Below are 25,262 nucleotides of genomic sequence, written 5' to 3'. Positions count from 1 at the left end.
TAGTCACCTCCTAGGTGCCTGACTTTATGCTAATTTAGGCGGGGGTGAGTGTGGGGGTGGAACGGAGGGAGCTTACGAGGAGAGACTATACTCCAATATAAAATAAAAATTAAATTGAAAAAAAGATAAACGAAAATGCAAAATCACTGTGGCCTAGGTGAGGTGGCTAGGGAAGGCCTAGAATCACAGATTTTCCGAGTTGGACCTGAAAGGTCAATCGGTCTAATTCCCTTACCCCGCGATTCAGAGAGCAGGTGGTACTCAAACCTTGACTTGAAAGACGTGCAGGGTTTGGATCAACGGAGATCAAGATGTGGGGGTTGGGGCAGTAAACAAAGGGAGCAAAGGCCCTGGGGCCAGGACACCTACCGGGGTGTGGTCCGATTACCCTGCGGCCAGTGATCAGCTTTACCTACAGGTTTCCTTTCTAGCTTCCCTATCTGCCTTTATTTTCAGCTGAGTCTTTGTTGCCTCCGTCTTGTGACCTACGTACGCACGAGGGAGCCTTCCAAAGCCGTTATACAATCTCCTCCAACTCCTCTCCGGCCAAGGCTGCCCTGAGCACCGCTCCCTCCCAGCCCAGTTCCCGCTTGGGGCACTCGCTTCCTCAAAGCACACCACTGCCCCCTCCTTCCCAAGCGCGCCGACTCGCCACTTTCTGAGGAATAAAGTATTTACCTTAGGGAGTTGTTTCTTGTTTGGTTTGGATCGGAGTAAGGAGTTGAATCTGAGCTTTGAGTCAAAAGGATAAAATACAATAAAGACCCGGAAATTCCAATTCTTTAGACCTTGAACGCAAACGATCGTTCTTTCCTTTTAGGTTTGAAGTTACCATAAGTTCCTAAAACTAGTCCGGCAGAAGAAACAGCCTCCCTAACATCCTGTGTCCACAGCAAGTGTGGACAACTGAAATAGTCATTTGAGGTGTTTCGAAAATAACCCCCTGATAGCACATTGCTTACGGTGACACATTCTTGTCCGCGGGGCGGGCTGGGTCGCCGGGGGCGGGGCGAGTCCCCAGGCGCCGCGCGCAGCTGCTGGGACACTGGGCGTCAGCCCCGCCTCCGGCTTGCGTCTTCGTGGTAGGTGGAGGCGGCGCCGCGGCCTGTGACCTGCAGCTGCCGGCGGCCACGCTGGAGGCTCCGGGCCGCGGTTGTCTTCGGTCTCCGGGAGTGGAGCGGAGGATGCAGGAGCCACCCGCGGAGGCCGGACGGGCTTAAGAGAGACGGCGAGCGGCGCCGGCGGCACTCCAGCTGGGCTCTAGAGCGCGGGAGGCTCGGGCGCGCGCGGGGCTGTGGTGGCCGCGGAGGCCGCCTTGGCCGGGACAGCCGGCCCCAGGCCCGACGGGTGGTAGGACTGTGCCCGGGCCTGGTACTCGGGCTTCCCACAGCGAGGGTGGGGCTGCGTTGGAGCCTCCTTTCTTGGAAAATCGTGGGCCCCTGTGATACTGCGGCCGTCTCTCTGAGGGGATTGGAAACGGAGCGCGATGAGGAGCCGGAGTAACTCGGGGGTCCGGCTTGACGGCTATGCTAGGCTGGTGCATCAGACCATACTGTGCCATCAGGTAAGTGATGGGGTGTCGCTTGTGATCACCGAGGATGCGCAGTGTGATAACCTGGACGGAGACCCTGGGTGAACCTGTGTGTGTGTGTGTGTGAGGGGGGTGTATTGCAGGTTCTCTCGCCCCCTAGCTGGGGAGGCCGTAAAGGACCCTGAAGAAAGGTGTTGGGCCAGGAACAGAACCAGAGTCAGGCACCGTTAGCCACAAGTCCTGAGTCAGAGCTTCTGAGTCCCCCCTCCCAACCCTCCGCGTCCCCCAAACCACTGCTGGGTTCCAGGGGCCAGTTGTAAGATGTGTCGAAGCTTGTTTATCGACACCGCCCCCGGCCCCCTCCGCAGGCTTGGGAGTCGTCTCCTTCCCCTCCTCTGAAGGAAAAAGAGGTAGAACTTTTAGCCATCTTAAGACTAGACTGTTGTGAAGATCTGAAGTACCGTGTATATACTCTTCATTATAGTTTTTCTAATATTTTAATGCTGACTTTTCGTTGGTAGTTCATTCTTTCTGAAACACCTCCTTTCTTTTAAGAATTCCCACATTTCAGACTTGTAAGGCTTCAGCCAGCTCTTTCCCTTTATTCAAGATAGCATTTGCTTGCACTTGGTCAGAAGAGGAGATTTTAAAACTCAGGAGTGGGGACATAGAAGAAAGACCAAAGTCCCTCAGTACCCATTTGATAGATTCTGTTTCCTCATATTAACACCCTATGGTTACCTGCCTGTCCCCTTTTTCTTGTCCTTACAGAATCCAGTGACTGGCTTGCTTCCAGCCAGCTATGATCAGAAAGATGCCTGGGTCCGGGATAATGTGTACAGCATCTTGGCTGTGTGGGGTTTGGGGCTGGCCTATCGGAAGAATGCAGACCGGGATGAGGATAAGGCAAAGGCCTATGAACTGGAGCAGGTACTCAATAAAAATACAAAGAGCTCTGGAACTGGGGGGAGGAGGAAGGAAATGTAGTCCACAGGAGCTAAGACAGATATGTTTTGCCTCTCACTCTTTCTTCACCTTGCTGAAATTGCATTCCATAAAGCTTTCCTGTATTGTACGGAGTTTTTTTTTTTTTTTTTTTTTTGCAGTGGAAACATGAAACTTGCTGATTCAGGGGGAGAGGACACAGTCTGTTCTGTTACAGTGGAAAATCCTATTCTCAGATCTTTGCTAAAATTTGTAATCCTTTTCCCAAGTAAATGTATTTTGTAGTCTCCAGCATATTTATTCTCATTGAGAAGAATTTTCGGCGGCAGGTATCTACCATTTTACTTCTTTTTTGAAAATGATAGGTGGTATTTATATGAGGGTAACTGATACAAATTAGCAGACTTTCCCAACTAGACACAAGTAAAAGACATTATTTGTTGATTTTTATACCTAGGCCACTGTTTCAGAGTTTGTTGTGTGTCCTCCCCCCCCCATACCCACCCTCACCCCTTGGGGCAAAATAAGGTCAGAGTCAACAGATGCCTTTAAGCCAACTTTTAAGGCCCTCCCCTCAGTAAAGAAGTATCCTCTATAGAACTGTTTAGACACAGGGTGCTATGTCCTCTTGAATGACCAAGAAAATAATATTCTGGGCTACATCAGACTCTTAATGTTAAGGTACTCTGCCGTCAGTTGTAAGGTGTATGTGAATTCTTTTCCATTAGTGGAAAAGATTCTCTCCACACCAGCCATTTTCTCAAGTGGTCTCCCTCAGCTTAGGCAATCTGAGCTCCAGTCTTCATCTATAAATCAGAATATTGAGATTTGGTTATTTTTAAGAGCACCAACATATTGTGGGGTTATAGTCCTTGGCAGCAGGAAAGTTTCACTGTGGTGTCCTCTGCAACAGCAGGTGTTTCTTATTCCCTCAAGCCATAATTAAGAGGTACTTAGGTCCACCAGAAAAAAATTGTTGGAGTGTTTGCTCTAGCCCAGGAAGTACAGATCAATATTTTTGTGACTTATAGAAAACATACATAACCATTGTGAGAATTTGGAAAATATAGAGGAGTGTTAAAAAAAAATCATCTGTAATCTTACTCCCCTCCCTTATCCTATGTCCTACTCTAATGTTTTGCTATTTTGATCTCAGTATTTTGTTTGTCTTGTTTTGATAGAAATTGATATTGGTGGAACAATACCCAAGATTTTATACCCAGTATGATTTGACAAATTTCTTTTTCAACACTGTTAGAAGAAATCTGTGTCTCCTTGTTGATCAATCATTCTGCAGAGTTGACATTTTTCCTTATGTGGCCCAGGAAGAAAGAATGTAACAGAGGAAGAGGGGAAAAATGAACAGAAAATTGTTCATTCTAAAATTTTAATGTTTCGTTAAATAATCTTTCACACAGCACAAAAATATTTTCCATACCACCTCAGTAATAACCCTGGGATATCTCAAAAACATTATGGCAATAGGAAACATCTTCAAAAAAACACACATTTCTCTGGGAATTCTAAAATTTCTACCAACTTTCATTATAAATTAAAACAGATTGTATTATTAAGTCTCATTAATTTTCTTCTCAAATTTGACTTAGTTAATTCAGACTAGGGATCAGAGAACCATCTCTGTAAAGGCCAGATTGTAAATATTTTTGGCATTGTGGGTCACGTGTGATCTCTACGCAACTACTCAGGTCTTCCGCTACTATGTAAAAGCAGCCAGAGACGATACATAAATGAATGAGCATGGTTATGTTCCAGTAAGTTCTTTTTTTTTTTTTTAATCAGTAAGTTCTATTTACAAAAACACACCGTGAGCTAGATTTGTCCCCACTCTACACGAATGATTCTAAACTCTGGCTGTGCGTTGGAATGATTTGAGAAGCTTTTAACAATTACCCTCACCCTAGAACAATTTAGATAAATCTTTGTAAGTGGAGCCCCAGGGGCATCAATATTTCAAAAAAAAAACACTGCTCTAGTAATTCTAAAGTGCAGCCAGAGATAATCACTGATCTATGGCTAATAAGTGAGCATAGGTGAAATCAAATAGAATAAATTCATAGATTAAATTCCTACCTACTGTGAGCCTTCCATTACTGTGTAGATTTTCCCAAACCATTGACTGTTAATCATTTCTACCCTTCCTTCCAACTCTCGACTAGATTTCTCTCTGAGAAAGAATGTCAGAGAACTAAAGAGAATTCTGGATGAAGAGGGGACAAGGGTTTAAGTGACTGTTCTATCCTAGGTTGAGAATAGAAGTATGCACGTACATGTTTTTACAAATGCCCTTTCTCTTAGTCACAGATAAAAACTCACACCCATAAAAATAAATAGACACACAAATAGAGATAGCTCTTTGGCTGCCCCCAGTTCTACTTATTCCTCAGTTTTGTTCTCCTCGTGTAGTCTCTCATCTTTTCTCGTGTCTTTAACTACTACCTTTATGAGAATGACTTCCAAAGCTTCATCTTTAACTCTGACCTCACTTCAGTTTCAAACCAAGATTTTCATTTGTCTTCTGATCATTTGCACCTGAATATCTTGTGGCTCCTCAAAATCAGCAGGTCTGAAACCCCACCTTCCCTACTAAAAACAAACAAAATAGACTACTAAACAACAGCAACTCACCAAATGTCCCTTTTTTTCTTACTGGTGTCCTCATTCTACTAGTCACCTGGGCAACATTACTTAGAACATTTCCCATAGTGTGTTCCATGGAATACTAGATTAACTAAGTTTGGACCTATGTTAAACAGCAGGTTTCTTACTCTGTAATTTCTCAGAGCTTTTGATGTACTGATGTGCATTTTGAATCTAAGATGGGGGTGGATTTTACAGCCTTCCCAGAATTTCCTGGACTAGTGTTCTATAAAACAGTGTTTGAAAAGTGCTGCCCTTTTGGTGATTTTTGACTTGTCCCTTTTGCCTTTTGATACATGCAGACCAAAGTCTGTTAATTCTTATAATTTTTCTCGAATCCATCCCCTCCTTTCTATTCCCTTCTGCCTCAACCCTAGTCTAAACCCTGATCACTTAGTGAAAGGGTTTAGACTTTAAGTTAAAACAACACTTAAATTATGTATTTTCATTCTCAGCAATCTTTTTGTAGTTCTCATTTCCCTACAAGTAAAATCCAAATGTTTTGGATTGGTAGGCAAGGCTCTTTAGGGTTTGGTCCTAGGCTGCTTTTTCAATATTATATCATGCTGTTCCCCTGCATTCTACCCCCAGTTCCAACCAGATTGGTGTCTTCATTACTTCTCTAACAGTACCTTGATAAAAATACCTGACATTTGTGTAAAGACTTTTCATTGTACTGTATACTTTCCCATAATTACTAGTATTTTATTCCTGTAACACCCTATGAATTAGGTATTATTTTCCCCAATTTACAGGTGAAGGGATTGACAGAAGGAGATGAAGTTGGAATTTGGTGGTGTCATGAATACTACCTGGGTCTTATGACTTCAGATTCAGTCTTTTTGAATATTTCCTCCTCCATGGAAGCCATAGACATTCCCACCTCCAAATCATTTTATGAGCTGTTTCTTCCACCTGTGAAGCCTGCCATCAATCCCACTTTTTCTGTGGTTCCTGACCTCATAGACCTCTCAGTTTCACAGTGATCACTTCTTTCTCAGGACTGCTTTCTTGGAACTTCTAGATTACTTATGGTCTATGCCATTCAACATGTTTAGTTTTTCATTTAGCAAATTTTGTGTAATTGTTATGTGCCAAGCCCTACAATAGATATAAAAAATAAAATGGGACAAAATGTTTATATTTAAACCTCAACTTTTAATTTTTAAAAATTTTAAGCTTACAGAAAAGTTTTGGAAATAGTAAAATGAACATATTTGCATGTACTCTTTATCTAGATTCACTAGTTGTTAACATTTTGTCATATTTGCATCCTCTCTATAAACATGATCCCCCCCAGGCACACAGGTTTTTTGGTAAGCCATTTGAGAGTTACTTGCAGACATGGAATATATATTTTTAAAAACACAATCTGCTTAGTCCATTGGCTTAAAGGTCTATTTCTGAATCTGGTCTCTGCCCCTTTTTCTTAAGGAGTTCATAGGGTGATAGGGGAGACAGATATATATAAACATAGTTACAATGCATTAAGACAGATACTGTAGGTACCATATTTAGGAGATAAGTACAAAGTTTTGTGGGAACACACAGGCAGGAAAGTCTAATTTCCCTTGAACAAGACAAGGAAGTGTTCACAGAGGAGTTGGGTTTTAAAGGATAACCAGGAATTGTTAGGTAGACTGTATTTGTAGTTTAGTGGGTTTTTTTCATTCTTTCTTTCCTTTCTTTGTAGTTTAGTGTTTTTAAAAAACATATCTGTTCTGTCTCCCTTTTCTTTATGTTTTACAAAGCCTGGTAGAGTGCTTTGCATATGTTAGACGCTCATATGTATCTGATTGTAAATATATCTGGAGAGAGAGACAGGTATTAATACTTACATGGCTATTGTTTTGTATAAATAGTTATATATCCTTATATGGTCAGTTCACAAACATAGATCCGTATCCTCAAAAAAAAGGATAGATTAGAGGAGGGTATCACTTGGTGTGGTTAGAAGCCCTGGTGTATGTATAAACATGTATAATTAATGCCAACTAGTGCACCTGAATCAGGAAATGGGCAGTTTGGGGGAATACAAACTACAGATACTTCCCTTCATTCTTACCTCTCCATGCTTCCTATTCATTTTATCCTGACTTGGAATTTGGAACTTGAGGACAGAAATGGCTGACAGTGGCCATTCCAAGAGGACAAAAGTGGATGGCAATCAGGACTCCTCCACTGCATCTATAATCTCCCAGGTTTGCTGTTTAAAGAAAATGTAGATGGTAGTAGTAGGGCTGGGTGGTGAAGAGAGTTGAAAGGATGGGATAGAAATCTGTGAGTATGTGGTGACATGTAGAAGAGAATTCAGAATTGAATAAAGTCACCCCATAGAGTAAGAAGGCTGTGTTTAATGCTGTCTGTAACAGTATATTAAAGGATGGTCTCTTTCATTAGGATCAGAGTAATGATAGAGATTTTCTTGTAGGGGTTGCAGTAAGTTTCATTACTTTATAACAAATGCTTCATGCTTTAAAAGGTGACAAGATCATGCACTGCCTGTTTGTTCTGTCGAGAGCACTCTCACTCCCTCTTTATTTCTTCCCTTGATCTGTAAGGGGAGGGGACCATCTATAGACAGAAATTACTTAAAGAAAGGAAGTCTCCCAAGGAAACACTTTATTTTTCCCTCAGTAAAAGATTTCATAAAGCATTAGAACATAATTTAATAGGTGCTTATCCTTGTCCTGCCTACTGCTTGTAGTCCCATTTGAATATTTTGAAGGAATAACAGAATGGTGCAGCTCCCAAGTAGATTAGTTTTCAGAGGTGTCCTGAAGCCACCTCTGAGGCAGCATTCCCTGGAGTAACCTGGCTGTATTTCTTCTGGACTGTGAAACAGAAAGCTTAGAGAAATGGAGAAGCTGTTTGGTGCTATATTCTTCCAAAACATATTGCCTACCCATGCCAGTGTTGACGGGCTCTTCTAGTGTCATGTAGTATAACAAGTATACTGTTACTATACTATATTATAATTAAATATACTTATTATATTATTACTGTATGCATTATACTAACTAATATAGTACATTGTTATAACTGGTAATCAAAATTTTGGAGTGTTATGATTAGAAAACTACTTAGAAATTGTCAAGTTCTAGTAAGGGAAATAGTGATGACTTGAGACTTAAGTTTGTGGCTTTTTTTTTTCAGGGAAAGAGGGTTGAGTTGCACTAACAATTCCCCTTTACAGTTATTCTGAATTGAAGTTCATTTATTCTTTAGGGAAAATGTCCAGATAAATATTTCTGTGGACTCTTGAAGAGAAGTCTTGGCTAGTTCAGAAAAAAATAAAAGTGATGATGCTGGCTTTTCTAGGACATAGGATATATTTTAAATATTCTCATAGCTTTATGATTTTTGAGCTGACTTGCCCATTTTTTTCCAGGTGGAATGTCCTCTAATAGGATAGTTGACTTAGTTTTACATAAGCCTGTTAGAGCTTGGATTTTTTTTTTTTAACTTGAAGGAGTCACCAGCTGCAGCTTTTAGTTCCACTTTTAGCTGCAGTCTTCTCTTCTGTGTACCTATAAAGTAAATGCCATGTAAATAGGAACCCAGGATAAGGTTACTTGTTCTCAAAAGATCATGTACCAACTGCAGTTGCTGAGTAAGTGTTCCTGCATCTAGTGATGTTTATAACAGCTTGTTTCCATTTATTTCTGCAGAGTGTAGTGAAGCTGATGAGGGGACTGCTGCACTGCATGATCAGACAGGTATGACATTGTTAACATCACCCTCTCCAATAAAACCACATTGTAATATATATATATATATATATATATATATATATATATATATATATGACTTATATGTTTTTCAGTTTCACAAATAGTACATACTAATTTTAGAAAGTCTGTAGAATTGAGGAGGGAAAGGTCAACCATGGTCTCACCACCCAGTTACCACTGAAGTATTACCTTCCAGTCTTTTCCCCCCTCTACAAATGATTTTTTTATATACTTCATCATTACTGTACATGCAATTATGTATATTGAGTAAAGGATGATACAGGTCTATAAGTTCTCCTCTGAAACCCTTGGGACCAGATAAATTTTATAATTCAGAATTTTTCAGATTTTAAAAGGTAGTGCAGTGCACATACCATATATTATGTTATGCCCTCAGCAAGTCCAGACATCACCCTATCATCAAAAACATTAATCTCTCTATAGGAAAACATGCATTTTTACAATAAGTGGAATAAATAAAAGCTACAAATAACCCCAAGTCAGTTTGAATCAGGTGTTGCCACTAAATGAATTTTGGTACAAAACTTAGGGAGAAAAACCTTTTGGAAGTGTTTTAGATTTTAGGGTTGGAGATAAGGGGCCAAGGACTTATATCTTCTAGCATTAATATGCATTTTCCTGATCTTGAGTGAAGTTGAGCATCCTTTCATGTGTGGGTTGAAAATTTGTATTTCCTCTTCTATTAATTGCCTGTTAGGTCCTTTGCCTCTTTTTCTCTTGGGCTGTCTCTTTCTTGCCTATTTGAGGAGTTACTGTCCATGATGGATATTAATCCTTTGTCACATGTACTACAAATATTTTTTAGCTGTCTCTGGTTTATCTTTTGGGTTTGTTTATGATATTTTTTCCACTCAAAAGTGTTTTACTAAAAGAAAAAGTATTTTACTTTTATCCTAGGAGATCTTTACACATGTTGTGCACTTTGACTCAGAATTGATCTTTGAGCCCAAGATTACATTTTATTAGAAGGAGAAATTGAGGCCCAGATTAATAAAATGACCATCCTGAGGCACACAACAAGTCTAAAGTAAAAAGAAATCAACTCTAGACTTCTGAACTTGATCAGTGATCTCTAGTCTGGTAGGAACTATCTCACAGCCATCATTTTTTTTCCTTCTTTGCTACTTTTTAATTTTTTTGTATTTTAGATATTTGCATTTTCCACCTTACCAAATAGGTTTAAAGTCACTAATTTCTTGAACCATATTTAAAGGTATGATAGTTACTATCATATAGCAGATGCACACATAATCAAATTGAAGTTTCAGGAAATAAGTCTTTCATTTGTCCCTTGCACAGTTTCATTTCTGACCTTGGTTTCAGCTTTCTTTCACATCTTTTCTTTGTCATTCCATGGGTCTCTCCCTAGCTCCTTTCATTACTCCTTCAAAATATATCCTCTTCCCTCAAAATTCCTACCTCTGTTTCAGGAACAAATGTATCTTTTTTTTTTCTTTTTTGTGGTACGCGGGCCTCTCACTGTTGTGGCCTCTCCCGTTGTGGAGCACAGGCTCCGGACGCGCAGGTTAAGTGGCCATGGCTCACGGGCCCAGCCGCTCCACGGCATGTGGGATCTTCCCGGACCGGGGCACAAACCCGTGTCCCCTGCATCGGCAGGCGGACTCTCAACCACTGCGCCACCAGGGAAGCCCAAATGTATCTTTTTTAACAACTCAGTTATCTCTTACTAAGCTGTTGTCCCCTCTCCACACCTCAGTTTTTATCTACAAAGTGGGAAAACAACCATCTGAAGAGTGAAAGAGAGATAATGAATAGGAAATAGCTGGTTTTGATGGATATTATTTTCCAATTGAATTGCTTAAATTGAAAAACAGCAAGAGCAGACTTTCCTAATTGTATAAGTGTAGGGAAAAAGAGGTAACTGCATTTTAAATACTCACAATTGCCTGAAGACCAAATGGAATGATATGTATCAGATCACTACCAAAGTATGGCATATGGGTTGATTTTTCTGCATAGCCTTCTTTTACTGTTTTTGTTTTCTTCAGGTGGATAAAGTAGAATCCTTCAAGTATAGTCAGAGTACCAAGGATAGCCTCCATGCCAAGTACAACACCAAAACCTGTGCCACTGTGGTGGGTGATGATCAGTGGGGACACCTGCAGCTGGATGCTACCTCTCTGTACCTGCTCTTCCTAGCGCAAATGACTGCCTCAGGTCAGTACAAGGACAGAAGTACTGGGAACCACTGCAGTGTGGAGCACTTGTCCTGGCACACATGGCTTCTCCAAAAGTGTTGGCCAGCAAACAACATAGCTGTTTACATTACTTAAAGATACACATTGGAAACATAATATTTTGCAAATTTTATACAGAGAAACAACTCGCTAAGGTAGTTAGTGTTCTTTTACATTGAGAAACAAGTCTGGAGTACTAAGTAATATATATTTTTAATTGAGAACTGGGACATCTGGGGTAGATTTTCTTTAGACAGGTATTTTTATCTTTTATTAATCCTCAGATGCTATAACATGGGAAAGAAGGACTATTGCTTATTCCCATACTGTGCACTGACAAGCCTATAGTTAGTGTCAACATCACCTGCTTTGTACTGCTCTTTATGAGTATATTATAAACAAGGCATCTGTTTACAGGCATCTAAATTATATTAAGGGAATTAACTTAGGAATCAGAATTCAGTGTTTTTTATTATTGAATAACAAACTCTTTTCAGATGGTTTTGTTAATTGCTTTAGATGTTTTACCTGAAAAGGAAATTATGAGAACCAGCGTAATTCCCTTTTATTTCTCCTAAATTGGGGAGGACTATGAATCTGATTACATTCAGTTTATAAACTAAACAGGACTTTGCCAGATCTTCCTGGATACCTATACTTCTCACAATACCACATTTTTGACATTTCAATTTCTTTATCTTTCTATCTAATTACAGAGCTCCTTGGTACTAAAGGCATTCAGGGTCAGAATACTCTTTTCCTTTTCTTGCAGAAATAAATACTTGGTGATAAAGCCTCCCTTTTTTTCTTTCCTCTAGAACAACACACATCTCAGAGGCTGAATAACCTTTTCTTAAAATTATAATGTCTATTCACATACTTCTTTCTTTTGGAGGGGAGGTTCCTCCCTGAATAAATATATTTTTTAGGTTTTATTTGTTTAAATAGAATGGCAACCATAACTCCATTTCTAATATTCTTCTAATACCAACTCTAGAGTGCTTTTCTACAAAGCAGTGTCTGAATATCCCTTGTGGTTTTTCATTTTGAGCCCAGAAGGGAAGCTGAAATATACTAAAGAGACTTATAAGAGACATATTCATTCAACAAAAGTTTGTTGATTCCTGACTTACTTAACATTTGATTTTCAACCCCATGAGCTGACTTTGATAGGTACTTGGAATAGGGTTGATATTTGATCAGGCCTTTGAGGAATAAGTTAGAATAAGTAGAAATTCACAAGTCAGAAAAGGGAAGGGAATAGCGTGACTATAGCACAGAAGTTTGAAAGATACTGGCCACCAAGGTAAGGCTAGGTGTCTTCTATGGTTAGAGTGCAAGATATTCAATAGGTCTGGAAAAATGGCAAAAGATGGAGCTGGAAAGTTGGGACTAACTGTTTAAGGGCTTGTGTACCATGCTAAGTAGTTTGGAGTTTAGTCTATAGTTAGTAGAGAGCCACTCAAGGTAAATAATCAAGAAAGTTTCAAATGATTCACTCCAATAGCAGGAGGATAGATTGGATGGGGGAGTTAAAAGTTTAGTAAAATACTTTAGGCAAGAAATGATGCAGAACTTATGTGAGGTGGTTGCCTTGAGGATGAAAAGGATAGCTGTGAGAGATAATTGAGAGGTAGAACGTGAAAGATCTTCACGGAAAATTTAGCAATTCTCTGAACATTTTTGAATTCTTAAAAATTTCAACCTTGGTTAACAGAGGCTTAGACAGAAGCTGATTGCAACTTACAGGATAGTGGCAGAGAAGCTCCACAGACCCTCTCCCCAGCAAAATAGCCATAAATGGTGAAATTTAATTTTATAAAACCGACCATTTAAAGTCACTGGAAATTGTCCTAAGGGCACACAGCAAGTGGAAAAACATTTATTCAAGGAAATCTAAATCTTAACAGTGAGAGAGTATGGCATTTGGGCCACAACTATTCCCTCCCCTGCCCCAAGGTCACCATGACAGAAGCACTACTTGAAGTGTTGTAGCCAGGAGTACAAGGCTCCCTCTCCCCTCAGCTCCCAGTCTAGGGCTATGATATCTCCCTGAGAGAGGTAGGTTGCCAGCATTTCTCACCATCCCCAGCTCTGTGTTGCAGAAGTTCTAGTCTAGCCAAGAATAATTAAGAGGTTTGGAACTCCCTTCCTACCCCCAAGTCCCACTCATGGAGTGGAAGCTTAATCCCAGGCAGAGCAGGCCAAGAATAATAGGCCTGGCCCACCTTTCTAGTAGCATGGATGATGGGGCTGGCCATAAGAACAGAAAGCTCCATAGCTTCTCCCAAGAGAACTGACTTTATCTGGAACAGAGTGTGGGAAAGTTCGAGCCTAAGGGCACTCAAAAACAATTGAAGATTTTGGTTCTAAGAAATTGAGAGGAGGCTGATAACTCAATAATAAGAGCAGCAAGCTAACCCATAGACTAGCTAGAAGTCTTAACAGAGAACCAAGGAAAGACAGAGCTAAAAACAGCCCTCCTAGGGTTAGAACAAATTTCAAAGACTGGCATCAAAGACCACCTGAAATGGGGCCTGAATTTAATTGAATGAGATTGTATAGCAATTTATGCCTTGGGGCATTGTACAATATAATAGAACAATCAGCTGGCAATTAGTGGAGATTAACATCTGGGAAAGATACCAACAGAGGCAGATATTTAATGGATCACAAAAAGAGACAGTCGCTAAAGCTAAAACCACTGTCTTCCTGGGGTGACAGTGTACATGTCCAAAGCAGCACCCTCTGAAGAACAACTTCAGAGGCTGCATACTATGGGGGAAATAAATTTCACCAAAATAATCCAAGTCACTAAACAAACAGGTAAACAAAAAACAAGTCCCATAGGGGAGGGTATCAATATCTATAGATTACTACAACATATTATCTATAATATCCAGTTTTCAGCAAAAATTTATGAGACGTGCAAAGAAACACGAAAGCCTGAGCCAACACAAGAAAAAAAGCAGGTAACAGAAGCTGCCTTTGAGAGGAAGCATATGTTGAACTTAGGAAACGAAGACTTCAAAGCAGTTACTATAAAAGTGTCCAGAAAGCTAAAGGACACCATGCTTAAAGAAGTAAAGGAATATATGATGATTGTATTTCGTCAAATAGAGAATATCACTAAAGAGATAAAAATGAAGCAAATGGAAAGTTGAAAATGAAAGATTCACTAGGGAGACTCATAGATTTGAGCTGGCAGAGGAGAAGATCAGCATACTTGAAGATAGATCAACAGAGATTATGCAGTCTGAAGAATAAGAAAAAATAATAAAGAAAAATGAATAAAACCCCAGAGAAATGTAGGACACCAACTTGTGTAATAAGAGTACCAGAGGAGAGTAAGGACCAGAAAATATTTTTAAAGAAATAATGGCTAAAAACATCCCAAATTTGATGAAAAACATTAATCTCCATATCTAAGAAGCTCAAAGATCTCCAGGTAGGATAAACAGAGATTCATACCTGGAAACATCATAGAAAAAATGTTAAAAGCCAAAAACAAACATCTTGAAAGCACTATGAGCAAAATTACTTGTTATGTATAAGGGAAGCCAAATAAGATTATCAACTGTCTTCTCATCAGAAAAAAAGTGGAGCCCAAAAGCAGTGGAATGATATATTCAAAGGGCTGAGAAAAGGACCTGTCAACCAAGAATCTTATATCCAGCAAAACTCTCTCTCAAAAACAAATTGAGATGAAGACATTCCCAGATAAACAAACAGTGAGAGAATTTGTTGCTAATAGACCTACCTTACAAGAAATACTAAAAGAAGTTCTTTATACTAAAATCAGAGGACTGCAGACAGTAATTGGAATCCACACACACGAAGAGATCACTGGTAAAAATAATTATAAAATATGATATAATTGCATATTTCTTCTTTCTTAACTGACCTAAAACTCAATTGTATAAAACAATATACTTGTATTGTTGGACTTATAGCATATAAAAATGTAAATTGATAATATCAGAACTAAGGACGTGGGTGGGAGCAAAGCTATATTGAATTAAGGAAATGATACCAAATGGTAACTCAAATCCACAGGAACAAATGAAGAGAATCAGGAATGTTAAATTAGAAAGACATCCTGTGTTCATGGATCAGAAGACTTACTGTTAAGATAGCAACATTTCCCAAACTGATCTATAGATTCGTTGCAATTTCTGTGAAAATCCCAGCTGTCTTCTTTGCAGAAATTGACAATCTGTTCCTAAAATGTATATGGGCTTCCCTGGTGGCGCAGTGGTTGAGAGTCCGCCTGCCGATGCAGGGGACGCGGGTTCGTGCCCCGGTCCGGGAGGATCCCACATGCCGAGGAGCGGCTGGGCCCGTGAGCCACGGCCGCTGAGCCTGCGTGTCCGGAGCCTGTGCTCCGCAACGGGAGAGGCCACAACAGTGAGAGGCCCGCGTACCGCAAAAAAAAAAAAAAAAAAAAAAAAAAAATGTATATGAAAATCCAAAGGACCCAGAATGGCCCAAACAACTTAGAAAAAGAACAAAGTTGGAGGACTCACACTTTCTGATTTCAAAACTTAACTTGCAAATACTGTGATGCTGGCATAAGGATAAACATATAGAATAACAGAATAGAATTGAGAGTCAAGAAATAAACCATCACATTATGGTTAGTTGATTTTTGACAAGGGTGCCAAGATAATTCAATGGGGAAAGAATGGTCTTGTCAACAAATGATGCTGGGAAAACCAGATATCCACATGCAAAAGAATGAAATCGGACTTCTTCCTCCAACATAGACAAAAACTAACTCAAAATGAATCATAGTCTTAAATGTAAGAAGGAAAACTGTAAAAAGATCTTAATCCTCTAAGTCTTCTATAACAGAATACTGCAGAATGGGTGGCTTAAACAGCAGAAATTTATTTTGTCAAAGTTCTGGAGGGTAGAAGTCCAAGATCAAGGTGTCAGCAGGGCTGGTTTCAGATGAACCCTCTCGCCTGTCTTCATATGGCCTTTTCTCTGTGTGTGTGCATTCCTGATGTCTCTTGTAATAAGGATACCATTCCCTATTGTATAAGGACCCCACCCTTATGACCTCATTTAAAATGAATTGCCTCTTTAAAGGCCTTATCTCCAAATACAGTCACATTGGGGGTTAGGGCTTCAACATGTGAATTTGGGGGGAACAAATTCAAGTTTATAACAAACACTTAGAGGAAAATATAGGAGTAAACCTTCCTGATGTTGGGTTAGACAAGGCCCTGTTAGATATGACACCAAAAGCATAAGCAACTAAAGAAAAAATAAATTGGAATTTATCAACTTAAGATAAACTTTTGTTTTTCAACTTTTGTGCTTCAGAGGGCCCATGTAAGAAAGTAAAAAAAACAGCCCACAATATGATAGAAAATATTTGCAAATCATATATCTGATAAGAAACTTGTATCTAGAGTATATAAAGAACTCTCACAACTCAATAATAAAAAGATAACCTAATTTGAAATGGGCCAAGAATATGAATTGACATTTCTCCAAAGATATTCACGTGGCCATTAAGTACATGAAAAAATGCTAAACATCATAAGTCACTAGGGAAATGCAGATGCAAACCATAATGAGATACCATGTCACACCCTCTGGGATGGCTATAATCAAAAAAACAGAAAATAACAAGTGTTTCTGAGGATATGGAGAAATTGGAAGCTTCATACAGTGCTTATGGGAATGTAAAATAGTACAGCCACTTTGTAAAACAGTCTGGCAGTTCTCACAAGGTTAAACAGAGTTACCATATGATCTAACAGTTTCACTCTTAGATATATACTCAAGAGAAATGAAAACATGTTCACTCAAAAGCTTGTGCACATACATGAATGTTCATAGCAGCATTGTTTATAATAGCCAAAAAAATGGAAGCAACCTAAATGTCCCTCAACTAACTACTCATTGGATAAATAAAATGTGATATATCTGTACAATGGAATAGTTTTTAGCAATAAAAAGAAATGAAGTACTGATATGTGCTACAACATGGATGAACCTTGAAAACATGCTAAGTGAAAGAACCCAGACATAATATGTCACATATTGTATGATTGCATTTATATGAATATCTATTAAGGCAAATCTATAGAGACATAAAGAAGATTAGTAATTGCTCGGCAAGAGGTGGGGTAGGGGAACGATGGGACAAGTGTTGAGTGATGTTACAGATACAGGGTTTCTTTGGGGACTGATGAAAATGTTCTAAAATTAACTGTGGTGATGGTTGCAGAACTCTGCATACCCTAAAAACCATTGAATTATGTACTTGAAATGGGTGAATTGCATGGTATGCGAATTATATCTCAATATTGTTTTTAAAAATAAGGGAGAGAAAGGCTAAATTTTAGGTGAGTGCAAGTCAGTCTGTGGAGTAGAACACTGAGTCAGCCTCATTTCTCGAGCCCTACATATTTTAGTATGCTTTATACAGCACTGCCATCTTTAGCCTTACCCAAGCCCTACTTCATTTAACCTGTGTGTCTCACCTCCGCATCCTCTGTTCTACAAGCAACACCTTGGCTCCATAGAAGGGACAGGAACCACAGGTCCTACATGTATGGCTTTGCTTCAAGAGACCGGTCCCTCTCCTGTGGTTAACAGGGTTGTTTAAGATCATTCAATAAGTAATTATTGAACATCTACTATTCAATATTGTTTAATACCACTCACATTAGTATGTGAGATACTTTTAGGGGCTATGTGAGATACTTTTGGGGACTTACAAATGTAAATAGAATTCCTTCAAATTCAGGTAAAGATTTATCTATGGTACAAGTAAAAAATAAGTTCATAAGAGTAAGAAAAATAAAATTCTGTGAAGCACCAAAGAGGGGAATCAATGAGAGCATCATAAGAGGAGATAGCATTTGAGCTGGGCCTTGAAAGAACAGTTAGGATTTCAAGATGTGGAGAAAGCCGTGTAAACAGAATATCATGAGCAAAGGGGCAAATGGTAGACATATGGCATTTATATGGTATAGTGACTAGTTAGCTGTGACACAAGCCTAAGAGATGGACAAAACCAGTTTCACACCTACTGCCTTCTCTCAATCTCTGTTCAAGCACCTTGGCACACAGAGGTGACAAGATAAAGCTATGAAGCTGATGTCCAATATTACTACCTCTCTTTTCTTTTTTCCTCTCTATCCAAGAAATTAACATAGGTCATTACTGCTACAAGAAAGACCCTTTGCTGCTGATGCTGCCCTGTGCTGTGGTTGCTGTTTTGACAGAGGCACGGATCAGGAGGAGTTTGCAATCTGATGATCTGAATCATATAGTCCTTTTTAATTTTAAAGTTAGAGTTCTGTGATTTAAGATATTTGTCAATAGATCAAAGATTTAAATGCAAAAAAAAGAAACGGAAAGTACTAGAAACATTCATGGGATAAAGCTTTTTAATAAAAGCTTCTGAGAAGAAAAATATACTGTAAATAAAATCAAAGTTCAAACAAACTAGGAAAAATACTTGTAACACATATGATGGGCAAAAGTCTAATTTCCTTAATATTTATTAATATATTAATAACAGAAGGACCAGCAATTCAATAGAAATTGGTGAAGGACATGAAAAAACAAACAGTTCATAGGAAAAGAAATAGAGTTGGCTTATAAACATAAGAAAAGACAACCTTACTCAAAATAAAAAAGCTACAAATTAAAGTGCAAGGAAATTCTATTTCTCATCCTTTAGAATGGTAAAGATCAGAAACTTTTATTAAAGCCTGTGTTTACAAAATGTGTTGGAAAAAGGCAGGCAGCGCTAGTTGGTATGTAAACTGTGGAACTTCTTTGCAGAATAACTTGGTGATGATCATCAACATTTAATTGTACATGTGGTGAAGTATTTAGAGGGAAGTGTACCCATATTTGAAGCTTACTTTGAAATGTATCAAAAAATAAGGTGGACTGTTGCATGGATATATATGTGATTAAAAAGTACAGTAAAATGTTAGTGGTTGAGTCCAGATGGTGTGTAAAATCTACAGGTGCCATGTAAAATTCTTTTATTTTTTTGTCTGAAAATATTCAAAATAAAATGTTGGGGAAAATGCATAAATCTGTGACTCAGCAGTTAAGAATTTACCTTGATATACTGGTGCATGTACACAAAGATGTAAATACACAGATATTCATTGCAGCATTGATTGTAGTGATAAAAGATTAGATACAACCTAAATGTCTTTCAATAGGGAACAGGCTACATGAATAGCCATTCAGTGGAATGCTATGTAGCCATTAAAAAAATGAGGCAGATATATTTAAAATTGTCTCCAAGTTATATATGAAAAAGGCAAGGTACAGCATAGTATACTACTCTTTGCATAATTTTTGTATATGCATAATGTATCTCTGAAAAGATACGGAGGAAACTGGTAAGACTGGTTTCTCCCAGAGAGGAGATTTGGCAGGGTGGGAGTGATGTGATCCTGGGTGGGGGAAAAACTTTCGCTGTGTAATTGTTGGTATTTCCCTTGATGGCAGGGGAGGGGAGAGGAGTTAGTTTTTAAACAAAAATGGATCATATTGTACATATTTGGAAGCAGTATAGCATCTTGGTTGGGAACTCAGTCTCTGAAGTGAAACAGAAGTTGATAGTCAATTGAGTCCTGGTTCCACTGTTTATTAGTTACATGACTTGAGGCAAATATTTAACTTCTCTAAGCCTCAGGCAGAAAATAGAGGTACCCACCTCTTAGGGTTGTTTTGAAAATTGAAGGTATGATTCATGCAAAACATTTTCTTTATAAGCCCTATCTTTATATAGCTTATATTTAGAATAATTATCGTTTTTACTCCCCAAAATATGGTTTTGAGTTCTTAAAATCATAATCTTTATCTACTTCTTAGTATTTAGACTCCCTCCAAGTCTTCTTTGAAATATTTGTCTTTCTTTTTCCAGATGCCTAGGTTTGTATATTTAAACACAGCACAAATTAGTTACCTGTAGAATTAGGAGTCTGATACTTTCCATTAAAGCCTACAAATAACAATTAAAATTCTTTCATGTTAAAATATGGTGGTATCTTACTTAGTTGAAGAGTAGCCTAGGACTGATTTGTGGTGTTATTTTTATGCTTTAGGAATCAAAGTGTCTCCCATTATTCCTAAGTGGGAGTGGGATTATTTGGTATAGGGGGGTCAGTTAGTCACTGTGGCTGCCTGTAAAGCCTGTAGTGATAATTGACTAGCTCTATATCTTTATTCTCTTTTTCCTCAGGACTTCATATCATCCACAGCCTAGATGAAGTTAATTTCATACAGAACCTTGTGTTTTACATCGAAGCTGCATATAAAACTGCTGTAAGTACTCATTTTGGAATGAATTTTAAACATGTGATGTTCTTAAAATACTGAACAACCTAATCCTTCTCTTAATGCTGCCCCTCATAGTGAACCAATCTATAACGCTTCTGGCAGAAATTGCCTTCAGCCTCTTTACTAAGCTCTGTCGTCCTCTGTTTGCCTTTCCCCAAGGGATTTACAGAGGCAGGAGGGTCAAGGTGCAATGCTTTCGTTCCTTTCAAACTCTGTAATACTTCATGGTATGTATTGGGCAATCTGGGGCTAAATTGTGGTCTTATTTTAATGTTTGTGGTTAATGGGAGCAAGATGGCTAAGGAGTATTATGGGTCAGTTAGCTACTTAGAAGTAAAATTTAGTCATGTATTTAATATCATCTGTAGAAATTGATTCAGTGCTTACTATACAAAAATAGTTACTCTTTCTTATGACTACATATGGGTAGGTTTTTATTGTCATAATATATTTAACATCTCTCTCAGGGTTTGCTGTTCTTCATCGCATGATGTTCATTGTATTGAAAATGGCTGTGTCATAAGTAGTCCAGTTTTTTTTTTAGCTGTTTAGTTGTTTTAGTTTGGTTAGTTGTTTTTTAGTTGTTACAGGTGTGAGGATAAATCTGCAACCTGTCACTCCATATTTACCAGAAGGATAATTCTAACATAGACATATCTGATGCAGACAGACATTATTTGTTGATGTATTGCTTTGTTTTCTGATACCATAGGCCTGCTGTGATCCAGGGTAAAAGCCAGTGTTCTCTGACCTCTCTGTTGCAGCCAAGGGTTGCAGCAGTAGAATTAATGATATTTGTGCCTTCTCATACTCTAATCTTTGCTGCACAGACTAGGGTAGAGCTGGGTTTAGGGGCAGATGAGACTCACCATGGGATAAATATGGCTTACCTTTCTGAAGCTCCATCTTTTGACTCAAAGATTTGATATTAAAAGTAATTTAAGGTAAATACCAAAATAAATATAGGTGTGTGTGCATGTGTGTGCATGCACATGCATGTGTGCACATGGGTATTTCTAAGTTCTGTTCAATGAGAGGGCCTAGAAGCCTGACACCACAGTGACAATAAGGACCAGCATCCAAGTCTTGAATGTAACTATCATTCTCTAATAAAAGAAACCAGGATTCCTTGTAGAAGTGGTTGATTCCAGGGCTGGGGCAGGGAAAATACGAGATGAGCCTGTATTTGGGTATCTTATAGTGACAAAAAGTGAGGAAGTGTTCAGAAAAATGGAGCATGTCAAAAGGGCACAGGAGCCAACCTAGAAGAACTCCCAGTGGCCAGAGCTGGAACAATTTGAGCAAAATAAATAATGATAACATTTTATTACAACCCAGAGAATAACCTAAATATCTATAAGTTCATACTGATGTAAGCAAATAGCTGAGTAAATAAATGAGGGAGAAAGGATAACTCTTCCTTAGAGAAGAATTGCAGTTAATGAGTGTAGAGGTAATGAAGGAACTAGAAAATCACCATTGAAATCACCACTGTAATAATTGTCACAGGCACAATTCACTGATGGATGCTAAATTAGTGGGTGGATGTTTGAGGAGAAACAATATATTTGCACAATCATAAAGTATCTCTCTGAAGATAATTATTAATTACAGGCACACCTCATTTCACTGTGCTTCCTTCGCTCTATTGCACTTCACAGTTAATTGTGTTTTTTTTACAAATTGAAGGTTTGTGACAACCCTATGTCAAGCAAGTCTATTGGTGCGATTTTTCCAACAGCATTTGCTCATTTCATGTCTCTGTGTCACATTCTGGTAATTCTTGCAGTGTGTCAAACCCTCTGCCAGCAAAGAGATTATGACTTGCTGAAGTCTCAGATAATGGTTAGCATTTTTTAGCAACAAGGTATTTTTAAATTAAGGTATGTGCATTGTTTTTTAGACATGATACTATTGCACACTTAATAGACTATAGTATAGTGTAAACATAACTTTTATATGCACTGGGAAAGCAAAAAAATCATGTGACTTGCTTTATTGCAGTATTCACTTTATTGCTGTGGTCTGGAACTGAACCCACAATATCTCTGAGGTATGCTTGTAAGTAGTATAGTAACACAATAGTATAATAGAAACATAGTAACAGTAGAACGGAGAAACTCTGCAGACACCACCTTAACCAAGTCATTAAGGTTAACATCACCAGTAATGACATCAACATCGTATACCTCTGATACGATGTGCTAAGAAGGAGCATAATGTTTGTAGTATTCTTGCCAAAAATGCATAACCTCAATCTAATCAAGAGAAGACATCAAGCAAACCCAAACTGAGGGAAATCTATAAAATATATGACCACTAATCTTCAGGAAGTGTCAAGGTCATGAAAGATAAGGCTTGAGAAACTAACTGATTGGAAGAGACTTAAGGAGGCATGACAAATGCAGCATGGTATTCTGGATTGGATCCTGGAATGCATAGAAAGGCTATTAGTGGTCGGACTTCCATGGCGGTCCAGTGGTTAAGACCTCACCTTGCAATGCAGGGGGTGCGGGTTCGATCCCTGGTTGGGGCGCTAAGATCCCACGTGCCTTGCGGCCAAAAAACCAAAACATAAAACAGAAGCAATATTGTAGCAAATTCAATAAAGACTTTAAAAATGGTCCACATCAAAAAAAATCTTTAAAAAAAAGGCTATTAGTGGGGGAAAAAACGGTGAAATCCTAGTAAAGTCCATAATTTGGTTACTAGTATTTTACTAATGTAAATTTCTTCACTTTGACAATTGTACTGTGGTTATGTCAGGTATTAACATTAGGGGAAGCTGAGTGAAAGGTGTATGGGAACTCACTGCTATTTTTGCAACTTCTCTGTAAATCTAAAGTTATTTGGAAATGAAAAGTTTTTAAAAAGTAATTTTAAATGTTATCTTTGTATTATCGAGGGGCCGTATAGAACTATGGTTAAGAATGTAGGCTTTGGAGCACTTAGACTCTAATCCTAGCTCTGTTATTCATTAGCTATGTGACCTTGGGTGAGTCACTTGACCTCTCTTTGCACCTCAGTTTCATCATCTATAAAATGTAAAGATTAAGGAAGAAACTGTAATAGTGTAAAGTGCATAGGTAAGTGCATGGTACATTGTCAGTGCCAATAGAGAGTAAAATTAGACTGGATGTTTATGATAAAATATTTGGATGATGTTTAGGCTCTGTCTCCGAGACCCCCTAGGTGTCTGCTTTGATGAAAAATTTTGAGAAGCACCTCTTTAGATGAACTAAGGTACAGTTCTTAGTCCTGATCAACTGTCAAGATATCTTCTAACTTCTTGGAGGCCCCAATAGAATTTAAAACTACTGGGAAAATAGCTACAGGGGGAACCCAACTCATTGGCCTCTCCTTAATAAGCATTGTGGGCAAGCGTATGTATGGCCAGTTAGCTAATACTTATGCCTTTTATTCAAGGTTTGTATATCTAGTAAGTGTTTAGTAGTGATGATTTGATAATGGTGTGTTGGTTATTTTATGCCAGGACTTCGGGATATGGGAACGTGGAGATAAGACCAACCAAGGAATCTCAGAATTGAATGCCAGTTCAGTTGGAATGGCAAAGGTAATTTTCCTTGCTTTGTTTTTACCAAGTGTGGGATAAGGAAGTCTGGTACACCTTTGCCATAGATAAAGCCTTAACATGAATGTGGACCATCATCAAATTAATTGGTCTTTTAAACCATAGGCAGTATTCAGAGTCTCCAACATAACTATGGACATATAGGTGAAGACTTCTTTCATAAGTTCCAGATTTTTATGTACAACTGCTTTTGTAGCATATCTCTATTTACATATCATATAAGACCTTAGAAAACATATCTTAAACTAAACTCATCATCTCTATCACTACAAAAGCAAACAAAAGGAGGCTTTTTTTCCTTCCATACACCAGTTGACAAAGCTTGATATCAGGGAACCATCTCTCAATCCTCCACCCCCCTCACTCTCCTGCATCCCCTATATCTTCATCATCATTATTGTGTTCCACTTGGCTTCATCTCTTTCTTCCCACTGCTGCTGCCTTAATTTCAGCTTTCATCTATGGAAACAGCAAGAAGGCATAAAATAGGATAGTAGGAATAGGATCAAACATATCCATTATAATGATAAATACACATGGCTTGATTTGTTTCCCCTACCTAAAGGCAAAGGCACAGATTGATTTAAAAAACGAAGAAAGGAAATCCAGTCTATACCTCTACCACCTCTAAGAGCTCTAAGATGACAAATTACTACAGAAAGATTAAAAACAGAAGGATGGACAAAGTGTGGCCAAAATAAGCAAAAAAGAGTACGGGTGACTACGTAAATTCAAATGAAGTAGAATTCAAAGCAAAAAGTATTACATGGAACAAAAGAGGACAAAGAGGGTCCAGATAGAAGGCACAGCCTACAATGAGAAAGTCTGGCCTGGAATGTAGTTTCAATTAATACAGAGCAAAATGTATTAGAAATACAAGGCAAAATAGAAACAGTTATAAAGGGACAATTTAACAAAAGCCACTGCTAGGCTATGACAGATAAAATAAACCAAAAATAAGTTCATAGAAAATTTAAACTATATAATTAATGTGGTTGAATTAATATAGAACTTTGTCCCCACAAAATATATATTCCCTAGGTAACCATTTTCTTTTTTATGTATTTTAATTACCAAAGTGATATAGATATTGAGCTTATTTTTAAAAACTAAACCCTACTCTATTTACCTCTATGTAACCTGATTTTTTAAATTCAACAATCTCACATTTCACTGAACAACATAACCAAACATCCTCTTTCATACAGGTAATCTAATTCATTCTTTTCAATATTTAATAATTACTTTGT

The 25,262-nt window shown here is 38.4% G+C and overlaps 1 protein-coding gene across 1 annotated transcript in view; it reads left to right on the top strand.

Moving 5' to 3' along the window:
• Nucleotides 1-1,486: 1,486 nt before the first annotated feature.
• The window catches only part of PHKA1 (phosphorylase kinase regulatory subunit alpha 1), a 137,532-nt gene continuing 113,756 nt past the window's right edge, over nucleotides 1,487-25,262 (top strand). Inside the window, 6 exon segments of the mRNA XM_065901003.1 lie at nucleotides 1,487-1,564; nucleotides 2,303-2,461; nucleotides 8,806-8,853; nucleotides 10,899-11,067; nucleotides 20,323-20,405; nucleotides 23,914-23,994. Coding sequence (XP_065757075.1) covers nucleotides 1,487-1,564; nucleotides 2,303-2,461; nucleotides 8,806-8,853; nucleotides 10,899-11,067; nucleotides 20,323-20,405; nucleotides 23,914-23,994 — 618 coding nt within the window.

Source organism: Phocoena phocoena, chromosome X, assembly GCF_963924675.1.
Source record: "Phocoena phocoena chromosome X, mPhoPho1.1, whole genome shotgun sequence".
Classification (NCBI taxonomy): domain Eukaryota; kingdom Metazoa; phylum Chordata; class Mammalia; order Artiodactyla; family Phocoenidae; genus Phocoena; species Phocoena phocoena.
Note: the sequence above shows the minus strand (reverse complement) of the source record. Positions and strands in the feature narration are given on the sequence as shown.